The sequence below is a fragment of the Balaenoptera acutorostrata genome, chromosome 13, assembly GCF_949987535.1.
Source record: "Balaenoptera acutorostrata chromosome 13, mBalAcu1.1, whole genome shotgun sequence".
Lineage (NCBI taxonomy): Eukaryota > Metazoa > Chordata > Mammalia > Artiodactyla > Balaenopteridae > Balaenoptera > Balaenoptera acutorostrata.
Window position 1 is genome coordinate 85,010,714 of NC_080076.1, and position 19,830 is coordinate 85,030,543.

Genomic DNA, 19,830 nt, shown 5'->3' on the forward strand with positions numbered 1-19,830 from the left:
CTCCAAGGCATACGGGATCTTCCAGGACCAGGGCTCGAACCCGTGTCCCCTGCATTGGCAGGCGGATTCTTAACCACTGCGCCACCAGGAAAGCCCTCCATTTTACTTTTTAAACTACATATTTGTATTAATCTAAACAATTATAATTAAAAGAACAATCCACCCCAAAAAAGCCCATCACCAACAAAAACCTAACAGCTGATAGATTTTATTTTGAATAGACTTAGGGTATTAAGAATTAAATTTACTCATAATTCTGTGTAATAATAACTTATCTGAGCAAAAATTCACAAATTTATAAGTTAATCACTAAAGGTCCTAGGAGCAGTACAACAGGGTCACAGAAGCAGTTCAGAGAGTTGTTGAGACCACGGGCTTTGCAGTCAGAGAAACATGATTTCAAATACTGACCCCACCACTTAAAGTGACTTTGGGGAGGTTTTTAAATAAGATCTATAAAATGTACTAGGGCTTCCCTGGTGGCGCAGTGGTTAAGAATCCGCCTGCCAATGCAGAGGACACGGGTTCGAGCCCTGGTCTGGGAAGATCCCACATGCCGCGGAGCAACTGGGCCCGTGAGCCACAATTACTGAGCATGCGCGTCTGGAGCCTGCGCTCCGCAACAAGAGAGGCCGCGATGGTGAGAGGCCCGCGCACCGCGATGAAGACTGGCCCCCGCTTGCCACAACTAGAGAAAGCCCTTGCACAGAAACGACGACCCAGCACAGCCATAAATAAATAAATAAATATAAAATGTACTAAAGTTCTATAAAAATTGAATAATGGATAATGATTAATAATATCTGTCATTTTGTTTGAACACAGTTAAAAAGTACCTAGAAAATGAGATAATTTACTGTTCCTTCTAAATACTAAGAAACAAGGAAATGTCAAGTAATTAGAACAAACAGAAGAGTAAAGGTCTAGGTGTGACACAATGCTCTTTAGAACTAAAACAGAACAATCACTACTGCAAGAAACTACAAATCTACATACTCTGAGTACAACTATGTAAAATGTTTGTATATATGTCTATGAACCAAGACTGGGAGAGAATGAAGAAATAAAAATAGCTGTTGTGTTGGGCAGGTAGGGTTATGAGTGAATTCTTTGAGATTTATTTCTTAAATATTTAAGTTAAAAAAATATTTTAAAGGAACTCTGGCATAGGAGATAAGCAATAAATCCTTGGAATATTAAGCAAAAAGCTTTCAATAGTGCAATATAGCAGGCCAATCAAGCAAATTTGTCATGAAAGTGAACTATAAAGATTGCCATTGTGCAGGAAAGCCCGTTATAGCAGTTATTACTAATCATTTGGTCCAATACACATTTGTAATCTAAATTTGTCATTTATGAAAGAGCAGCCATCATTTTAGATGCTGAGATCAGTAAGATTAATGTTTTAATAGTGCTAGCTTCTGACTTTAGAACCAATTTTACAGACTCAGCTCCTTTGTGATCAAAATGGTATTTGACAGATCTTCTTTCTCCTTTACCCATTTAATATGTTTTAGAACCTTTAATAGTAATGATCTAGGCAAGCTTTTTAAAAGGACGAGGCAGCTTATTTCCCTAAGTATGTAACCATTTACAAATGCTTTTCAAGCTTATCTGGAACTCAAAAGTATTACTGGATTCCAGACATCATTCTGGATATTTATGTGGAAACAAGAATCTCTGCTCCTGTTGCAAATTTCCAACTCAATATCTGGTGTGAAACTATTTTCACAGTAATTAGCTGTGAAGACTTTATATAATAAGTACTTTATATTGTCAAGAACCACAAAGAACCATTTTTTAAAAAATACTATTCCCCCTTTTACAGGGAAGAAACCTATAGAGAAATTAATACAACTCACCAAAGTTCAGAAAGTTAGAAAAACTGGAATAGAATGAATACTTCTGTCCTCAAATCCTGTTAGTCCACTATTCATGCTATTTTCCACTTATTAACTGAATCACATCTTTGTCAGGTATTTCATCAAATGATTTTTAAGCACAGAAAACTACAGAAATAGGCCCAAGAGAGTTACGTATGAAATGGATAACACCAACTGTTCAAGAGTAGAACGAATATGCCCAAATGGCCATAATTTTTTTGCCCATTTGTCAGTGTTTCTATTTTGTCTGAATTCAGACTTGCAGAAAACCTGAAAAGGCCAACTTTTAAGTCACGCTTCATGTCATAAATCATTTGTACTCCCCGAAGTCTCGTCTCAGAGTTGCTATTTGTTTTAAGGCAAGAAAAAATGTTTTAAAGCAACTTTTGTTTTCTGCTAAAATGTTAGTCTTTTCAAATCACCCATCATAACAAGTGCAATATATATAGACATACAAATACTATTCAAACCTTTTTCCAACCTGTTAGTATTATGTTTTCAACTTTAAATTAGAAAATCTCACCAAGCCAAGCATAAACAATGCAATTACCTACATATGGTAGTGGATAGTTAACTGCTGATTCTCTTGAGAGAGTCTATAATAAGCAATATGACATATGCTAGTAGAAATCTGTCTTAATAGAAACTTGTGGTACAGGAACATCCATCTGGGAAACACAGGTAATCATACCATCCAAGGTCTCCCTGCTTCTGTTATAAATCAAATCACCACCACACAGCTGTTACTATATCTCTAATGGGGTTTTCAACTGCTGTCCAAGCAGTTAACTCTCAAAAAAAATTTCTATGAAAAGTTTTCACGTTTTGGGTTAACACTGTGGGATTACCTAAACTGCATATATAATACCCTACTTCTATTACAGTGAATTGAGCCAAATTTATTTGATTCTGTTTTGTTCCATCTCCTGGGAAATTTTAGGGGCCTTAGGTCCTGCTATGAACTCTAAAGAGTGTAATGTGATTTGAAAGGCTCTAAAAATATCACAGGTTTGCCTGGGCTCACTTAGAAGGGTGGATGATTCAATTACAAGTGTCAAAATTTGATTCCTAATTTTTCAGGATCTGACAGCTGCAGCTAATCTTGCCAGGATCCCCTTATCTTCATTGTGCTTCTCTTTGAAGTATTTAAAGAAGATTTCATAATCTTTGCAATTTAGCTCTAGGATTTCTGTCAGTAGCTATAGAATGAATTGGTTGGCTCTTTCTTAAGCTGCTTATTCATATTATTTGATCAAGCACATTTTAAAAGTAGCCATTAACTGCAAAACAGCTGAGCTTCTTGTAAGGTTTGGGAAGAAAACATAACGAACTCTAAACCCGTACACCATAAACCAGGAGTGACCTTTCAATGCATGAAATGCCAATGGAACCTTAACCAAAGGTTCATTTGTTGCTATAAAAAATTTCAGACTCAAAAGGCATGCATTCATTTCAATCACAGCTGTGAGAAGGGTACTAGCACTACACCACTGGGGCTAATTTTTTGTTTTGCTTTTCAAATAATTAATGCAGAGATTCAGAGGTACCAAGGTGACGAAGACGGTAAAGACCGGTAGCCATGCAGCACTACTACAAGAAGTAGAGCTTCTATTCTTTGCTCTTCCATAAATGAGACAAAGTCATCAGGCTCAGATTGTTGCCTGTGAATGGGTAAAAATCATATTTACCATATGCTGTGTTTTGTCACACAGAGGGTTTTCTTCCCTTTTTTCCCCAGATTTATTGAGATATAATTAACATACAATAAACTGCATATATTTAAAGTACAAATTGTTGCTGTTGTTCCATGCTATGATAGCTTCATATTTTGGGACAGAATTTTAATATTAAGTGACCTTAGTTTTCCATAATTTGAAGTGTTATAAAAATGTTTACATAGAAATATCTTGCTTTATGCAGGATTCAGTGTGAGAGGAGATAGAAAAACAGTGTTATAGCATAGTATAATAGTGAATGTTCATAATTATGACTCTGAGTTGTCAATAAAAGGTTGCTGTGATCAGTATGATTTTAAGATAACAGAAAGAGCTGAAGTAGCATCTCTCCCAGGAATCATACCATGTTAGTATTTTCCCAGCTCACACCCCATAACCCTGAAATGTATCCCCATACCACTTGGTTAATGTGTGTTCTAACATACAGCTCACTTAAGATCACTTGTTAAATTTCTGACTCCCCTAAGAAACCATTAAGCTCTGTGATGGCAGGGCCATATCTCTTTTTCACCACCATTTACTTAATAGTTGGCATGTAAAAGACACTTGGTAAATGTGTAGAAAACCTGAATAGAACTGTATAATCTAATCTAGATACATAATTTTTCATTAGAAAATTGATAATATTTAAAATGTCTTGGCACTTCAGTTGATAAGAAAAATTATTTATATGTAAGTTTTCCTCCTAACCATAATTGTTTATTTTATTATATAAAGTTATTTTAAAATACCTAACCAGAAACATAAATTTGTCATTTAATACAGTAGCCCCCAGTTATCATAGCATGGAACAACAGAAACAACTTGTACTTTAAATATATGCAGTTTATTGTATGCTAATTATATCTCAAAAGGCTGTTTGGAAAAAACAGGGAAGAAAACCCTCTGTGTGACAAAACACAGCAAAGCTAAGAGACAAATGACAGACTAGAAGAAAACAATTACCCAGATTAATCCAGAATATAGGTAAAAATATGAGAAACAGATAAGGAAAAACATTCAATTAGCACAAAAATGTGAGCGTACTTTGTGCCACTGAACTGTACAGTTAGATATGGTTAAAATAGTATGTTTTATATTATGTGACTTGTACCACAAAAAAAATTTAAAAAAAAGAAAATACATTCAATTCATTAGAAAAAAATGAAGAAAGACAATAAAAGGGCAAACAACAGAAGAAATATAAGTGACCAAACATGTATGTGGACAGATGTTCAATCTTAATCAAGAAAAATGAAAATTAAAATGAAATACTGTCAGAATGACAAAAAATTAAAGGATTGAGGATCAAGTGCTGTTTTAAATAACAGAGGAAACAGATCCTCTTGTATGCCCTTGGATGGAATAAAGAAATTGTACATACATTCTATAGAACACAATGTAGCAATTAAAATTTTTAAAGTACATGATAATAATTATTATTATAACTGTAGGTAGTATTTATGAAGTGCTTCCTATAAGCCAGCCACTGTTGTATACTGCTTAGTTGTATTAACTCATTTAGCCCTCACAACCACCATATGAGGTGAGTACTGTTATTATCTCCACTTTATAGATATGGAAACTGAGGCACAGAGCAGTTAGGTAACTGCTGTAATTAACTGTTAGGTTGAACAGCTAATAGGTGGTAGAGCTGAGATCTGCACATAGGTGTTCTGGCTTCAGAGCTGATCCTCTTTACCTCTAGAGAATAGCCTCTTCATTTACTGACGTGGAAAAGTCTCTAAGATGTGTTATTAAAAGCAAGTTGCACAATACACACAGTATAATACCATTCATAGTTTTTAAAACTCACAAAACGGTATTATCTATATCTGTATCTATCTCCAGAGAAAGGACTGAAAGGGTTTACAAAACTGGTGGCAGCGGTTTCTCTTTGGAAAAGGGTCTAAGGGACTGGGAATGGGGATAGGAGGTAATCAATAGGGACTTTTGTTTTATGTGTATTGTTTGCTTTTCAGACCATGAAAATGTATTCAGATATTACTTGTATAATCTGATTTTTAAAATATTATTCTATTTTATTTTATTATTATTATTATTTATACCCTGGAATAAATCCTACTTGATCATGGTGTGTGATTCTTTTAATGTATTGTTGAATTCAGTTTGATTTGGGGATGGAAAAAGGTATTCCATGCAAATGGAAACAAAAAGAAAGCTGAGGTAGTAATATTAATATTAGACACAATAGATTTTAAAACAAAGACTACAGCAAGAGATGAAGAAGGACATTACATAATAGTAAAGGGATCAATCCAACAAGGAGATATAACAATCATAGATGCATTCAAGATGGGAGCACCTAAATACACAAAGCTAATATTAACAAACATAAAGGGAGAAACTAACAGTAACACGATAACAGTAGGGGACTTTAATACCCACCTACATCAATAGACAGATCATCTAGACAGAAAATCAATAAGGAAACACTGGCCTTAATGACACATTAGACCAGATGAATTTAATAGATCCAGGAAGAACATTCCATCCAAAAACAAGAATAATACTAATCCATCTGTATCAGGGGTCCCCAAGACCATCCCAAGGTTCAATGATTTGCTAGGAGAACTCACAGGACTCAGCATAAAGTCATATTCTTGGCTATGCTTTTTTACAGTGAAAAGGTACAAAGCAAAACCAGCAAAAGGAAAAGGCACATGGGGTGAAGTCAGGAGGAAACCAGGGGCAAGCTTCCAAGAGTCTTCTCCCTTAATTCCTCCAACAACGAGTTGTAACAATACGTGTGAAAGGCTGCCAAGGCTGCCAACCAGGGAAGCTCATTAGAGACTCAGCGCCCAGGATTTTTACTAGGGGCTGGTCACGTAGGCATACTCTGCCTAGCCCATACCAAAATTCCAGACTCCAAGAAGGAAAGCAGGTGTTCAACATAAACCACACTCTGTACATACAGTTTAGGCACGTGAGCCATTCTTATCAAGGAATGGTGGGAATTCTAAAATCCAAGCTCCCAGATGCCAGCCAAGGGCCAATCCTGCAAGCAAGTTTTTCTAAGAATAGCAGTTTCAGGCTTGCTATGTTAACTCTTTTCTGCACACCATCCTTTCCATAATCCTTGTGATATTAAAATGCAGTTCTATTATGTCTTTCTTTAGTTTTCTGTTCTCAGCTAATTCATAATTAATTCTTTCTGTGAATGTTTCCAGACTTTTCATTTGTTTTAGTCACCTTCATCTAGACTCTGGCTTGACTATGTCTTTCTTAAAACATGAAGTCAAAAATGTAAAATAATATTCCAGGCATAATTTCATGTAAATGGGATATTATATTTTTATTAATAGAGTATAATTTTAAAAAAAATTTTTAAATTTGGCTTGGCTGCGTGCCAAGCCATGCACCTTATGGGATTTTAGTTCCCCGACCAGGGATTGAACCCTGGGCCCCGGCAGTGAGAGCGTCAAGTCCCAACCACTGGAGTGCCATGGAATTCCCAACATTTTGTTTTTTAAAGCTGCATTATTATTGGATGATTTTTGAGCTGCAGATAAAACTCAGATTCTATGACATTATTATTTATAATCCCATTAATGACATTTTGTTTGCTTAAGCACAATGCTCTTAACTACCAAGATGATTTTGAATCACAATTCTATCATCTCAGATTGACTATTCCTTCTAGCTTCCTGTCATGTCATGTGAAAATTATTAAGGGTTCTGGAGCCAGACTACTGCAATTCACATCATGGTACCACTAATTACTAGCAATGTGACCTTGGATAAGTTAGCATAAGTCCTCTGTGTGCCGTAGTTTCCTTATTTGTAAAAACTAGTAATAATAATCATATCTATCTCATAGACCTCAATGAAATAAATGAGATAATGTATATAATAAACCTAGTATGGTATCTGGCACATTGTAATTACATAATAAACATTACTTATTATTATTAATCTAAGTTATTGATAAGAATAATAAATAGGTCAGGATCAAAGTTCCATAGCATTTTTGGGGTAATTTCTCTCAGAGATGAAGGCAGTCAAAATTCTTTGAGAATATCAATTCCATGAGACATACTTTATTATATATTTAAATCCAATATAGAAAACTTCACGATATAAAGGAGAGTTAGATATTCATTATTATAAATTTTCAGTTATGTTAGAAACTATAGTCTCTAAACTTAACCTTTTTATCACCTACCAAACACTTGTTTGAAGAGAAAGAAATCAAGATAGACTAGACTGGCAAGAAAATCTCCATCACTAAGAAGATAATTTCAACTGTTTGAGAAATTCCTACCTATGTCAGAAGTCTGGCAGAATAAGATTTTGCTGTGCTTATTCCTGTATATTGCCTACAAGGCAATACAATGAAAATACAGTGTTAAAGTGATAACCAAAGTATAAGGAAAGCAAGAAGTATTTTTAGACTCTTCATCTTTTTAATAAGAAAAATCAAGAGAACACAAATGAAAAAGTCTAGTAAGAACAAATGCCCGTAGCACTTGTCATCTGCAATCAGAAGAGCTAAAATTCTTAGACAAAATGTAACATCTGGAATATTGACTTTAATGGCAGTAGGAAGCATCAAAATGTACTTCAAAATGCACACCTCTAAAGAGAAAATGACAAAGGAATATAAATTACTATATGCATAGTATTTGTTACATTTATCCTTACACAGTCACATTCCTAAATTTTTCCAAGAAAAGATTAATCAAACATCTACATATGGATAATCAAGGAATGAAGGTTTATTTCTGAAGAAATGGCTGTCATACAGTTTCTAGCAAGTTTTTGTTTCCAGTTAATGACTGTCTACAATGTGGTCCTATTTTGAGTCAAATATGAATCTTAAAATTAACTCATTCTAATAGTGCCTTGAAGAATAGCTCAGCATTCACTTAGGAGCACAGCTGCTGAGGCATTCAGATTTGGATTCAAATCCTTGCTCTGCAACTCACTGTGTGACTTCAGGCAAGTTACTTAAATTTCTCTAAGCCTATTTCCTCAATAATAAAATGGAGATAATATTTACCTCATAGGCTTTTTGAGAGGATGAATTAGCATATGTTGTATGTGTGTTTTATTGTAGTTAAATATATTTAATATAAAACTTACCATTTAAACTGTTTTTAAGTGTACAGTTCTGTGGCATTAAATGCATTCACAGCACCAGCAACTTGTGCAACCAGCACCAAGGATATGTTTTTGTTTTTATTTTTATTTTTTAGGTAAGAAGCAGATTTACTTAGAAACACACTCCACAGAGTGTGGGTCATCTCAGAAGGTGAGAAAGGCCAAGGATATGGGGTTTTTTTGGTTTTTTTAAAATAAATTTATTTATTTGATTTACTTAGTTTTGGCTGCGTTGGGTCCTAGTTGCTGTGTGAGGGCTTTCTCTAGTTGTGGTGAGCGGGGGCTACTCTTTGTTGCGGTGCGCGGGCTTCTCATTGCGGTGGCTTCTCTTGTTGCGGAGCACAGGCTCTCGGCGCGTGGGCTTCAGTAGTTGTGGCACGTGGGCTCAGTAGTTGTGGCGCACAGGCTTAGGTGCTCCACAGCATGTGGGATCTTCCTGGATTGGCAGGCAGATTCTTAACCACTGCGCCACCAGGGAAGCCCCAAGGATATGTTTTTAAAGTGCTCAAGATTGAGCACACAGGTATTGCTTGGTGAACGGCAGCTAAAATGACTCAGTGCTATCTCATCACATCTTGAATCTGTGCAAGTTATTTTATCTCTATTTCATACTTATTTCTACTGAATCGCTCCCAATCTGGAAAATACTAACATCAATTTTTACGCTGTAAACTGTATTACTTACTTTCAAATTCTTCATCCAGGTAAATAAATACATAAAAATACTAAGAGCTAATACTTATTGAGCACTTAGTATGTGCCTGGTGCTATTCTAAGCACTTTACAGGTATTAGCTCATTTAATCCGCACAATAATAATTCTAGGCGGTATATACTAATAACTGTCACATTTTACAGCTGAATACAAAGAGGTTAAGGAACCTGGCCAAAGTCACCCAGCTAATAGGCTGACAAAGCCAGGATCTGCACTCAAACCAAGTTCTAGAGACCACGCTCTTAGCTATTCCACTATCCTGCTTCTCCCACATGCAGTAACACGGGGCCCACGGGAATGATTACTTTCGGATGCCAGATGTTATATGTTGACTTAACCTCGGAATTTCTCAGAAGCTTGGACATCCATTATTTCATGTGTTCTTCCTAATGACAATGAAGAGCAACTTCTCCCGTTTTACAGATGGAGAAGTCATTTGCTTAAGGTCAACAGGAACGTGTGAGAGAGACCTGGATCCTGCTTGGTCACTTATTAGTTGTGTAAATCTATACTTTTCCTGAGTTTCAACTAATTGTAAAATGGAAATAACAATAATATCTCTTATAAAAAGAAGAGAAATATATGTTTGCCAATCATCTAGCACAGAACCTTGTATAAAAACCTCAATAAAGGTTACCCCTCCCTTTCCTCATTCTCCTATTTGTGACTACGGGCATAATATTTTTTTCAAACACCGTGCTACTATTTCTTGATACCCTCTCACCAACTGCATTAACAGATGGGTGGTAAAGAACATGATTTTTTGGTAATTACCATGTGATACCAAATGAAACCTCAGTGAAGTCCAGCTATATTATATAATTTTAAGTATAACAAACTTCCTCCCTTTTGTCCATATGGTCTACCACTTTATCAGAGTAGAAAACAAAATTGGTCTACCAAGATTTGTTCTTTATAAAATTATGCTTAATGTTCCCCAATACCTTCTGTTCTTTTAGGTGACTGCCAAATGATTTACTTGATTTGTTCTAGTTTCTGACCAAACATTGTTTAAAAATTAAGTTGACCTCATCATATCCAAAGTTATCTTTTTCCCCTTTAAAAAAATGTGTCTTTTTCTGTCATCAGATACTTTTCCTATTCATCATAATTCGTCAAAGATAAAAGCTAATAGCTTGGCACTAGGTTCTTTTCCATCACATTTGCAGAGAGGGAATATCTAACACTGAATTATAAGCACTATTCATGCCAAATATGGCCATAGCAATTGGTATTTCTGGTCAAATGGGCAGCATTTTCCTAAGAAAAAATTAAAATGCTAGGAGATAGCATGTTCTCTTATAAAGCGAAACTGCTGCATAATTAATATTTTTTCCTGGATAGCAAGGATATCACGAAGCACACTCTGTTGGCTTCCAAGTATCATTTAAAATACTCCCATGTCTTAAAGCAATCTGGAAGTGGATGTTAAAAGCCAAAGGAATTTTTTCTTTTATACTGCAGGTTCTTATTAGTTATCTATTTTATACATATTCGTGTATATATGTCAATCTTAATCTCCCAATTCATCCCACCACCACCACCCACCACGCCCTCCCCCGCCACTTTCCCCCCTTGGTGTCCATACGTTTGTTCTCTACATCTGTGTCTCAATTTCTGCTCTGCAAACCGGTTCATCTGTACCATTTTTCTAGGTTCCACATATATGCGTTAATATACAATATTTGTTTTTCTCTTTCTGACTTACTTCACTCTGTATGACAGTCTCTAGATCCATCCACGTCTCTACAAATGACCTAATTTCGTTCCTTTCTATGAAAGCCAAAGGAATTTTTCAATCAAGTGTTGACTTCTGAATTCTACTACCTTCCCAATAAGCTAGAAGGCATATTGGGAGGCTACAATCAAAAGCACCAGAGAAAAGTGGTGCTGTGGAAACAATTCATTTGTGTTTGGCATAGTTAAGGTTCATTGCCAATTTGTAACGGTATGAATTCAATAACTTTTCAAAGCCAAAAATGAAGTTTGGACCTGAGCAGCTTTTCAAAGTAGCTTTTGCTGAGGGCTAGTACCTAATATAAAAAAAAAAAGCTGTTAGAGGTGGTAAAGTGAGGCAATGTTTAGGAATTAAAATATGACCTATCACTTGATTTGCTAAAAAAAAAAAAAAAAGCACTGAGCTAAAGGCAAGATATTTTGCTTCAGTCATTCACTCTCTCTTGAGCTAACAAAGAGCTCAAGAGCTCCTTCACTCTTTCTTGAGCTAAGAAAGCACGGAAGAGCTCCTTTATGAAAAGGAGATGGGGATTATATTTTTGGTGCTTAAGTTTAACCGTCTATAAATGACAATGTTACTTGTCCTACTAATCTCATGAGTCTGACAGAAGGATAAGTGAAATAAGAGCTGTTAAAGCATTGTTCAAAATGTAAAGTAGATAGCAATGTAAGACATAATTATATTTTTAAAATTTGTAAGCATTTACAACGAAGTCATTTTAATGGTGCCAGTCCCACTGGCCAACTACACATTACTGACAAAGTAACTTAGTGATACTTCTCAGCCCTTTATGGAATTATATTTATCAAAAAATATGAATATCTGTCTTATCTGTCAGTTTCTACTCATTTGGTTTCACCTTTATAACTTAATACTTATAATAAATAAATCCAATATAAATCCACCTAATTAAAAAGTGAAAATTTGGAACATTATCTCATAAAAATCACTAAAATCTCCGTCATTATTTATCAAGAATATCTCAATATTACTGCAAAGAGTTTTCAGTTTTAAATAAATAGGCTCCATAAAATAAATTAACTTCCCATTATTGACAGTCAAAATAAAAAGTAAAAAAAATTAATGGTTTCAAACAAAAACAATACTCATATCCTTGTCCCATTAGACACCTGAACTTACTTCATCTCCCTTCAAAACTTCGGTGCCATCAAATTCACGGGTCTGATTTGTCTTCACTGACACTTCTCTCTCTAGGTTGGCTAACTTCTCCTTTGCCTCCTGAAGTTCCTCAGCTTTGGCTTCTTTTTTACGAGAAATGATGGATGCCTAATTGAGCATTAAATATGAATGTAAAATAAGGTATACAATCAACTTTCTATTATCTTGTGAAATTAAGTATTTTTTAGATTTTACTGAGCTAAATTTTCAATATCAGGTTGACTTCTCCTGACAATACCCCTTGCCCTACTATCTACTATCACCAGTTATATATTTAGTATGAGTAGGCATTGTATATATATAATACATTTATATACATTTTTGGCTGCACTGTGCGGCTTGCAGGATCTTAGTGTCCCGAACAGGGATCGAACCTGAGCCCCCGTGGTGAAAGCGCCGAGTCCTACCACTGGACCACCAGGGAATTCCCTGCAACGTATATTAAATAGCAACCTAAAAACATTATGGAAGACAAAAGCCCTGAAAATATAGGACATATCAGCAGAGAAACAGAAATGCGATAGTAATAAAAATATTAAAATCTTGTTAAGTAACACTCAAATGCTAATGAAAATACCCTCTAGGTAAGTACAGAAGCTAACACTAGGCCTACTGTTTTTCTGCATGGTCGGTTTCCTTTCATTGGAAGAAAACAAGAATGCTTTATTCTCAAAACTACAACACAGGTCTTCTTATCTAAATTCAATATCCATACTTTTAAAATAAAATGTTAAAACATTTATTATATTTGGGGCAATCTAATAAATAAAATGCAGGTTCAAAATCAAACATCTGACTCACCAGAATTATGCAAACGTTTACACAATCCAGATGGCTGCTCTTAGCCATAATGACAGCATTTTATATTAGTTAGTAACTCATGGGGGATTTCCTTAAATGAACCATGGCTGTACTAGTTTAAGAAAAACATTAACTAAACTGTCTTCTCAAGTGAAATAGTACAAATATTTTCCTCAAGCAAATTTGACAAGAGGGGGAAATCTTTAGTGCAAACCCTTTAAAAAACTCTATTGTCCTCCCTGTTTAAAAAATAAAAAAAAGACAGGTGATGAAGGAATGTTTTCCTCTATACAATTGTTTCAGGCAAAAAAAAAGAGAAGTAATGATTAGAGTACCAGAATTGTATAGGAATTGATGGTATGCTTCCTCAACATGACAAAATAAATAAATATAAACCTCAGCCCAAACCAGGATCTTATTTAATAGAGAAATATGAGCGTATATTCCGCCAAAGTCTGAAACAAGGTAAAAATGCCCAGCACCTCCACTACAATTTAATACTGTGTTGAAGGTATTTGCATACACCATTAGACAAGAGAAAGCAATTAGAAGCACAAGAATCTGAAAGGAAAAGTTGGAATTTTCATAGTATATGATTATGTACCTAAAAAATCAAAAGAATCTACAGGAAATAAATCAATAGCTTTCATAGACAAATCAGTCAGAAAACATTTGGAAAGAAAAGCCCTCATTTATAAAAGCAAAAATCAAAATTAAATATGTAAGCATAAGTTTAACAAGAGAAGTTCCAAAATTTTATGAGGAAAACTATTAAACACTCCTGAAAGATACAAAAATAAACTTGAACAAATGGAGAGACATACCATGTTCTTAGATAGGAAGACTCAATATTGTAAAGATGTAAGTTCTGAGGTAATTGATAAATATAAAGCAACCTTAATAATTTTAAAAGTATGATTTTTTTCTAGAGATAGACAAATTGATAATAAAAGTTATTTGGAAGAACATACAAATAAGAATTGTAAGGGATTTCCCTGGTGGCGCAGTGGTTAAGAATCCGCCTGCCAATGCAGGGGACACAGGTTCGAGCCCTGGTCCGGGAAGATCCCACATTCTGCGGAGCAACTAAGCCTGTGCACCACAACTACTGAGCCTGTGCTCTAGAGCCTGCAAGCCACAACTATTGAGCCCACATGCCACAACTACTGAAGCCCATGCGCCTAGAGCCCGTGCTCCGCAACAAGAGAAGCCACCGCAATGAGAAGCCCGCGCACTGCAACGAAGAGTAGCCCCCACTCACTGCAACCAGAGAAAGCCTGCATGCAGCAACGAAGACCCAGTGCAGCCAAAAATAAATAAATTTATTTTTAAAAAAAGAATTGTAAGGAAAACCCTAAAAAAGTAAAGCAACTGGGGATGAAAATGGCTACTTTTATTAGATATTAGAACTTGATGATAAAGTTTCTATAATTAAAACAGTTAATATGGGTACATAAACAGACAGGTCAACAGAACAACAGAAAATCTAGAAATAGATCCAAAAGCATTTAAAAAATTTAAACAAAACAAAGGAGGACTCTCAAATCCATAGGGGAAAAATGGACTTTTTAGCAACTGGTATTGGAACAACTGGATAATTGGACAGCCATATACAATAAATACCATACACCAAAGAAAAATTCTAAACAGATCAAAGATTTAATTACAAAAATTAAATCACAGAATTCCAAAAAGGAAACTTGAGTAAATTTCTCCATAACTTTCAAGAGGGAAAAACATTCCTAAATATGACTTGAAACCTGAAATGATAAGTGAAAAAATTAATAAATTTGATTTCCTAAAAATGAAGAACTTTCCTATGGCAAAATAATACCATAAACAAAGTAAAAAGGCAAATACCAAACTGGGGAAAATGTTACACTTATAAGCTAGATAAAGAGTAAATATTCCTGATATATAAAGAGTTTCTAAAACTAGAAAAAAAAGGCCTACAACCCTATAAAAAAATAGGTATAGATAGGAAGGGACAATTCACAGAAAAAGAATTAAAATGACTATTACTCATGTGAAAAGATGCTCTACCTTGTTTATGGTAAGATAAAAAAAATTAAAACTATCATAAGATACCATTTCTCATCTACAAGGATGGCAAAAATCTTAAAGTTTGACAACATACTCTACCGGTGAGGCTGTAAGGAAACAGGTGCTCTCATACACTGCAGATAGGAATGTAAAATGCTAAGACCCCCATGAAGAGGAATTAGGCAATACTTAGCAAACTTACATCTACATTTATCGTTTGATGTAGCAATCTCACTTCTGAGACTATATCCCAAAGATACGCTGGCAAAAAATTGCAAAGATATAAACAAAAAGCTATTTATTTAAGTATGATTTGTAATAGCACAAAAATAGCAACAACCCAAATGTCCATTAATTGGGGATTGGTTGAATAAACTGTGGTATACCCACTCAATGCAGTATGTCTGTGAACAGGAATAAGCATATCCACTAGGACGGCTATAATAAAAAAGACAGATAATAACAAGTGTTGGTAAGAATGTGGAGAAATCAGAACCTTCTTACACTGTTGGTGGGAATGTAAAATGGTACAGCTGTTTTGGAAAGCAGTCTGGCATTTCCTTAAAATGTAAAACACACAGAATTATCATAGGAACCAACAACTGCACTCCTAGGAGTATACTCAAGAGAAATGAAAACTTATTTTGAAACAAAAACTTGTACAAGAATGCTCCTACCAGCATTATTCATAATAGCCAAAAAAGTAGAGACAACCCAAATGCTCATCAACTGGTGAATAAAAAAATAAAACGTGATATATCCATACAATGGGATATTATTCAGTAACAAAAAGGAATAAAGTATGTACAGATACATGCTACATCATGGATGAACTTTAAAAACTTTACACTAAGTAAAAGAAGCCAGTCATGAAGGACCACATATTGTATGATTCCATTTATATGAAATGTCCATGATAGGCAAATTTATAGAGATAGTTTGGTCTTTGGTAGGATTTGGGGGAAATGAGAAGTGACTGCTAATGGCTTTGGGGTTTCTTTTTGGGGTGATAAAAATGTTCTAAAATTGATTGTGTAATGATTGCACAACTCTGTGATGCTAAAAACCATTGAACTGTAAATTTTAAATGGGTGAATTGTACAGCATGTAAACTGTATCTCAATAAATGTATAAAGGAATAAAGATTATTCTACTATTCACAAGCATATATTAAGAAAAAAGCATGGAGAATAAAAGTGTATAATATGCTCTTCTTTCTCTGAGGATGGAAATATATGAATATATGTATATATAATATTATTTTTAATGGAATAATAAACTACAAAATTAAAAAATACCTATGGGGGAAGGAAAGAATAGGGTGGATAGCACAGAGGTAGATGCTAGGAACTTCTTCAAATACTTCTTGTTTTGTAGCTTTGACTTGGAATCATGTAAATATTTTAAATAATTATAAAACAAATTAATCCCTAAAAAGTAATCCCTAAAAATCAAAAAGACCGTATGTATTTATCCAGTTCCCTTTGTGGCCTAACCATACAGAAGAATTATTCCCAGTAACTTTAAAACAGTAATTTGACTATATAACCCTAGGGGAATATATCCTAAAGACAAAACAAACTAAAAAACAATTTTCAGCAGTAATCGTATTTTTTTTTTTTTAATTTATTTATGGCTGTGTTGGGTCTTCGTTTCTGTGCGAGGGCTTTCTCTAGTTGCGGCAAGTGGGGGCCACTCTTCATCGCCGTGCGCGGGCCTCTCACTATCGTGGCCTCTCCTGTTGCGGAGCACAGGCTCCAGACGCGCAGGCTCAGCAATTGCGGCTCACGGGCCTAGTTGCTCCGCGGCATGTGGGATCTTCCCAGACCAGGGCTCGAACCCATGTCTCTTCCCAGACCAGGGCTCAAACCCATGTCCCCTGAATTGGCAGGCAGATTCTCAACCACTGCACCACCAGGGAAGCCCAGTAATCGTATTTTTGATGGTAGTATTGGCACTTTTATTTTGAAACTGTTGCATGTAATGCATGGATTTAAGCAAATGATGAACTATGTTGGTGTCAATGGAATGAAGCAAATAATGAATGCAATTATGTTGGTGTTTCTGAGAACCAGAATTTTCAATTTGGGATAAGGAGGAAAATGGGAGATTGATGAGGTGAAGTAAAAACCCAGTAGTCCTTGAGGGCCTTTGGTTCGTGGAACAGACAACCCTACACTTTCAAAGCACAGATTCCAATGTCTAGTCATGGGTCAATTTAAAAGGGTGAAGAATATCTACCATTGGTCACACTACAGGAGGCCAGGGACCATCATATTAAAATGGGTGGGTCTTTTCCATCCAGAGCAAAGAAGGGGGAGGTGGGGCTTACTGTGGGAAGTCATAAACCACAGAGAGATTAACCTAATCATCCTGGCTCTTTTCCACACTCCACCGTGCCAAGCAAACATCCTCTGAGCAGTCAGCATGAGAGTGCTTGGAAAAGAGTCATAATAATTACCCAGTATTTTCTGGATAGATCCTTGATATGCCTTCTATATGTTTCTTTCATTCTAAAGTTGTTCTCTGAGGAGCTGATGTCTTATTCCAATAATGACCCATGCTTATCTGCTCTGATATGAGGCCATCTACTGAGCAGGAATGAATACTGTAGAATTCCCTCCCATTCAGAGAAGCCATGTCAAAAGTACTGCTCGCCATCAATAATTGAGAAAGAACTGTTTTTCTATAAACAAATACTGGGCAGAATGGCCCTCTCTGACAGCAAAGTAGAGATAAAAAAGTAATTCGCCTAACTTCATCTCCTCTATATTCCAGGGAATGGCAAATTGGAGATTTACTTATCTAGAATTTTAATTCATTCTTCAGGACCAAGTTAATAAAAACCAAGAAACTCCTGATTAAACTGGATATGGAGTATTTTGTAGACAGGGCTGCAGATTTTGGCTTTTGTTATATTTCTGCTTTCTCAGTTAACATCTCAGAGCTGAAACATTCCACATTCCCCAGCAGTGTGGGGGCCAACTCAGGCTTACAATTCTGACTAAAAATCACCCTGTGCTTCTAGCTTATCCGAATTTTCTGCCCCTCACTAAGCATTACACTATCCAGGAGATACACTAGCAAGTTGTGCAACTGAATAAAATCCACAATTTTCATTTAGATTCTTGCAACTGTATCATATATAATATTATCACTTTTTCTACATTTTGGTCAAATAAATTTTTACATAAACTAAAAACAAACAAACAAACAAACAAAAAAACCCAGTAGTCTTGAATCTGAACTGAAAGGATCAGTATGAACTCATGGTGTACTTTATGAGAGAGAAAGAGAAAAAATACTTCCTAGCTCTGTCCACTAAAAAGACCTAAAAACAATGGCCATCCCAGTAGCAATGAGAAGTACTAATACCCAGACTGTGGTCTGTAAATATCATTTCCTACTAAAACATATCAGGCTCATAGAAGAAGTCTAATTCCAAGACTGGGGTAGGAAATGTAAAACATAAGCCTAGAAACTATCTTAATCATACCAGAAAGCAAGGATGTTATCAAAGACAAATAGTATTTTAAAAGGACTCAGAAATTAACTTGAAAAGCCTCCTACCAGCCAAAAATGGGACAATTTGAGCATCATTAAGGGAAATGTTTGCAACCTAAATTTCATTACATCTATGGTTCATAATAACATTAAATAGATAAGAAACCAAAAAAATTAAAAACTAACCCTAATTAGTCATTTTTTAATGTTAGAGGCAACCAATTCATTTTGAAAACTGAAAAATAAAAATAAGAATCAAGCATGCACCCTGACTTTCCTATATGAACTATACTCCAGGATAACCAAATAGCTGATGAGAGGAGGTTTCTCTTTTCAGAAGTAGTCCAGCTCCAACATCGCTAATTATTAGAGAAATGCAAGTCAAAACTACAATGCGGTACCACCTCACACCAGTCAGAATGGCCACACGTCTACAAATAACAAATGCTGGAGAGGGTGTGGAGAGAAGGGAACCCTCCTACACGGTTGGTCGGAATCTAAACTGGTGCAGCCACTGTGGAAAACAGTATGGAGGTTCCTCAAAAAACTGAAAATAGAGTTGCCATATGATCCAGCAATCCTACTCCTGGGCATATATATGGACAAAAACATAATTCAAAAAGACACATGCACCCCTATGTTCATAGCAGCACTATTCACAATAGCCAAGACATGGAAACAACCTAAATGTCCGTTGACAGATGAGTGGATAAAGATGTGGTACATATATACAATGGAATACTACTCAGCCATAAAAAAGAATGAAATAATGCCATTTGCAGCTACATGGACGGACCTAGAGATTATCATACTAAGTAAAGTAAGTCAGAAAGAGGAAGACAAAAACAAGGTCCTACGGTACAGCACAGGGAGCTATATTCAATATTCTGTGATAAGCCATAATGGAAAAGAATATAAAAAAGAATGTATATATGTATAACTGATTCACTTTGCTGTACAACAGAAATTAACACAACATTGTAAATCAACTATATTTCAATAAAAAAAGTAGTCCTGCTAATAAATGAAGAAGGAATCATAGTATCAACATTTTATTATCCCTCATGAAATAAATGGACAGGCACTGATAATCAATGGCACAAAAAAATCACAAAAAAAGAGACAACCA

At 35.4% G+C, this 19,830-nt stretch overlaps 1 protein-coding gene across 10 annotated transcripts in view; it reads right to left on the reverse strand.

Moving 5' to 3' along the window:
* Positions 1 to 19,830, reverse strand: part of IFT81 (intraflagellar transport 81) — a 203,125-nt gene that overhangs the window by 47,377 nt on the left and 135,918 nt on the right. For 8 of the 10 annotated variants that reach the window (XM_057526616.1, XM_007189523.2, XM_057526618.1 and 5 more), the window contains one exon: positions 12,315 to 12,461. The exons of the other annotated variants lie outside the window; for them this stretch is intronic. In XM_057526616.1, coding sequence (XP_057382599.1) covers positions 12,315 to 12,461 — 147 coding nt within the window. The remainder of the gene's footprint in view (positions 1 to 12,314; positions 12,462 to 19,830) is intronic. 10 annotated transcript variants of the gene reach the window in all.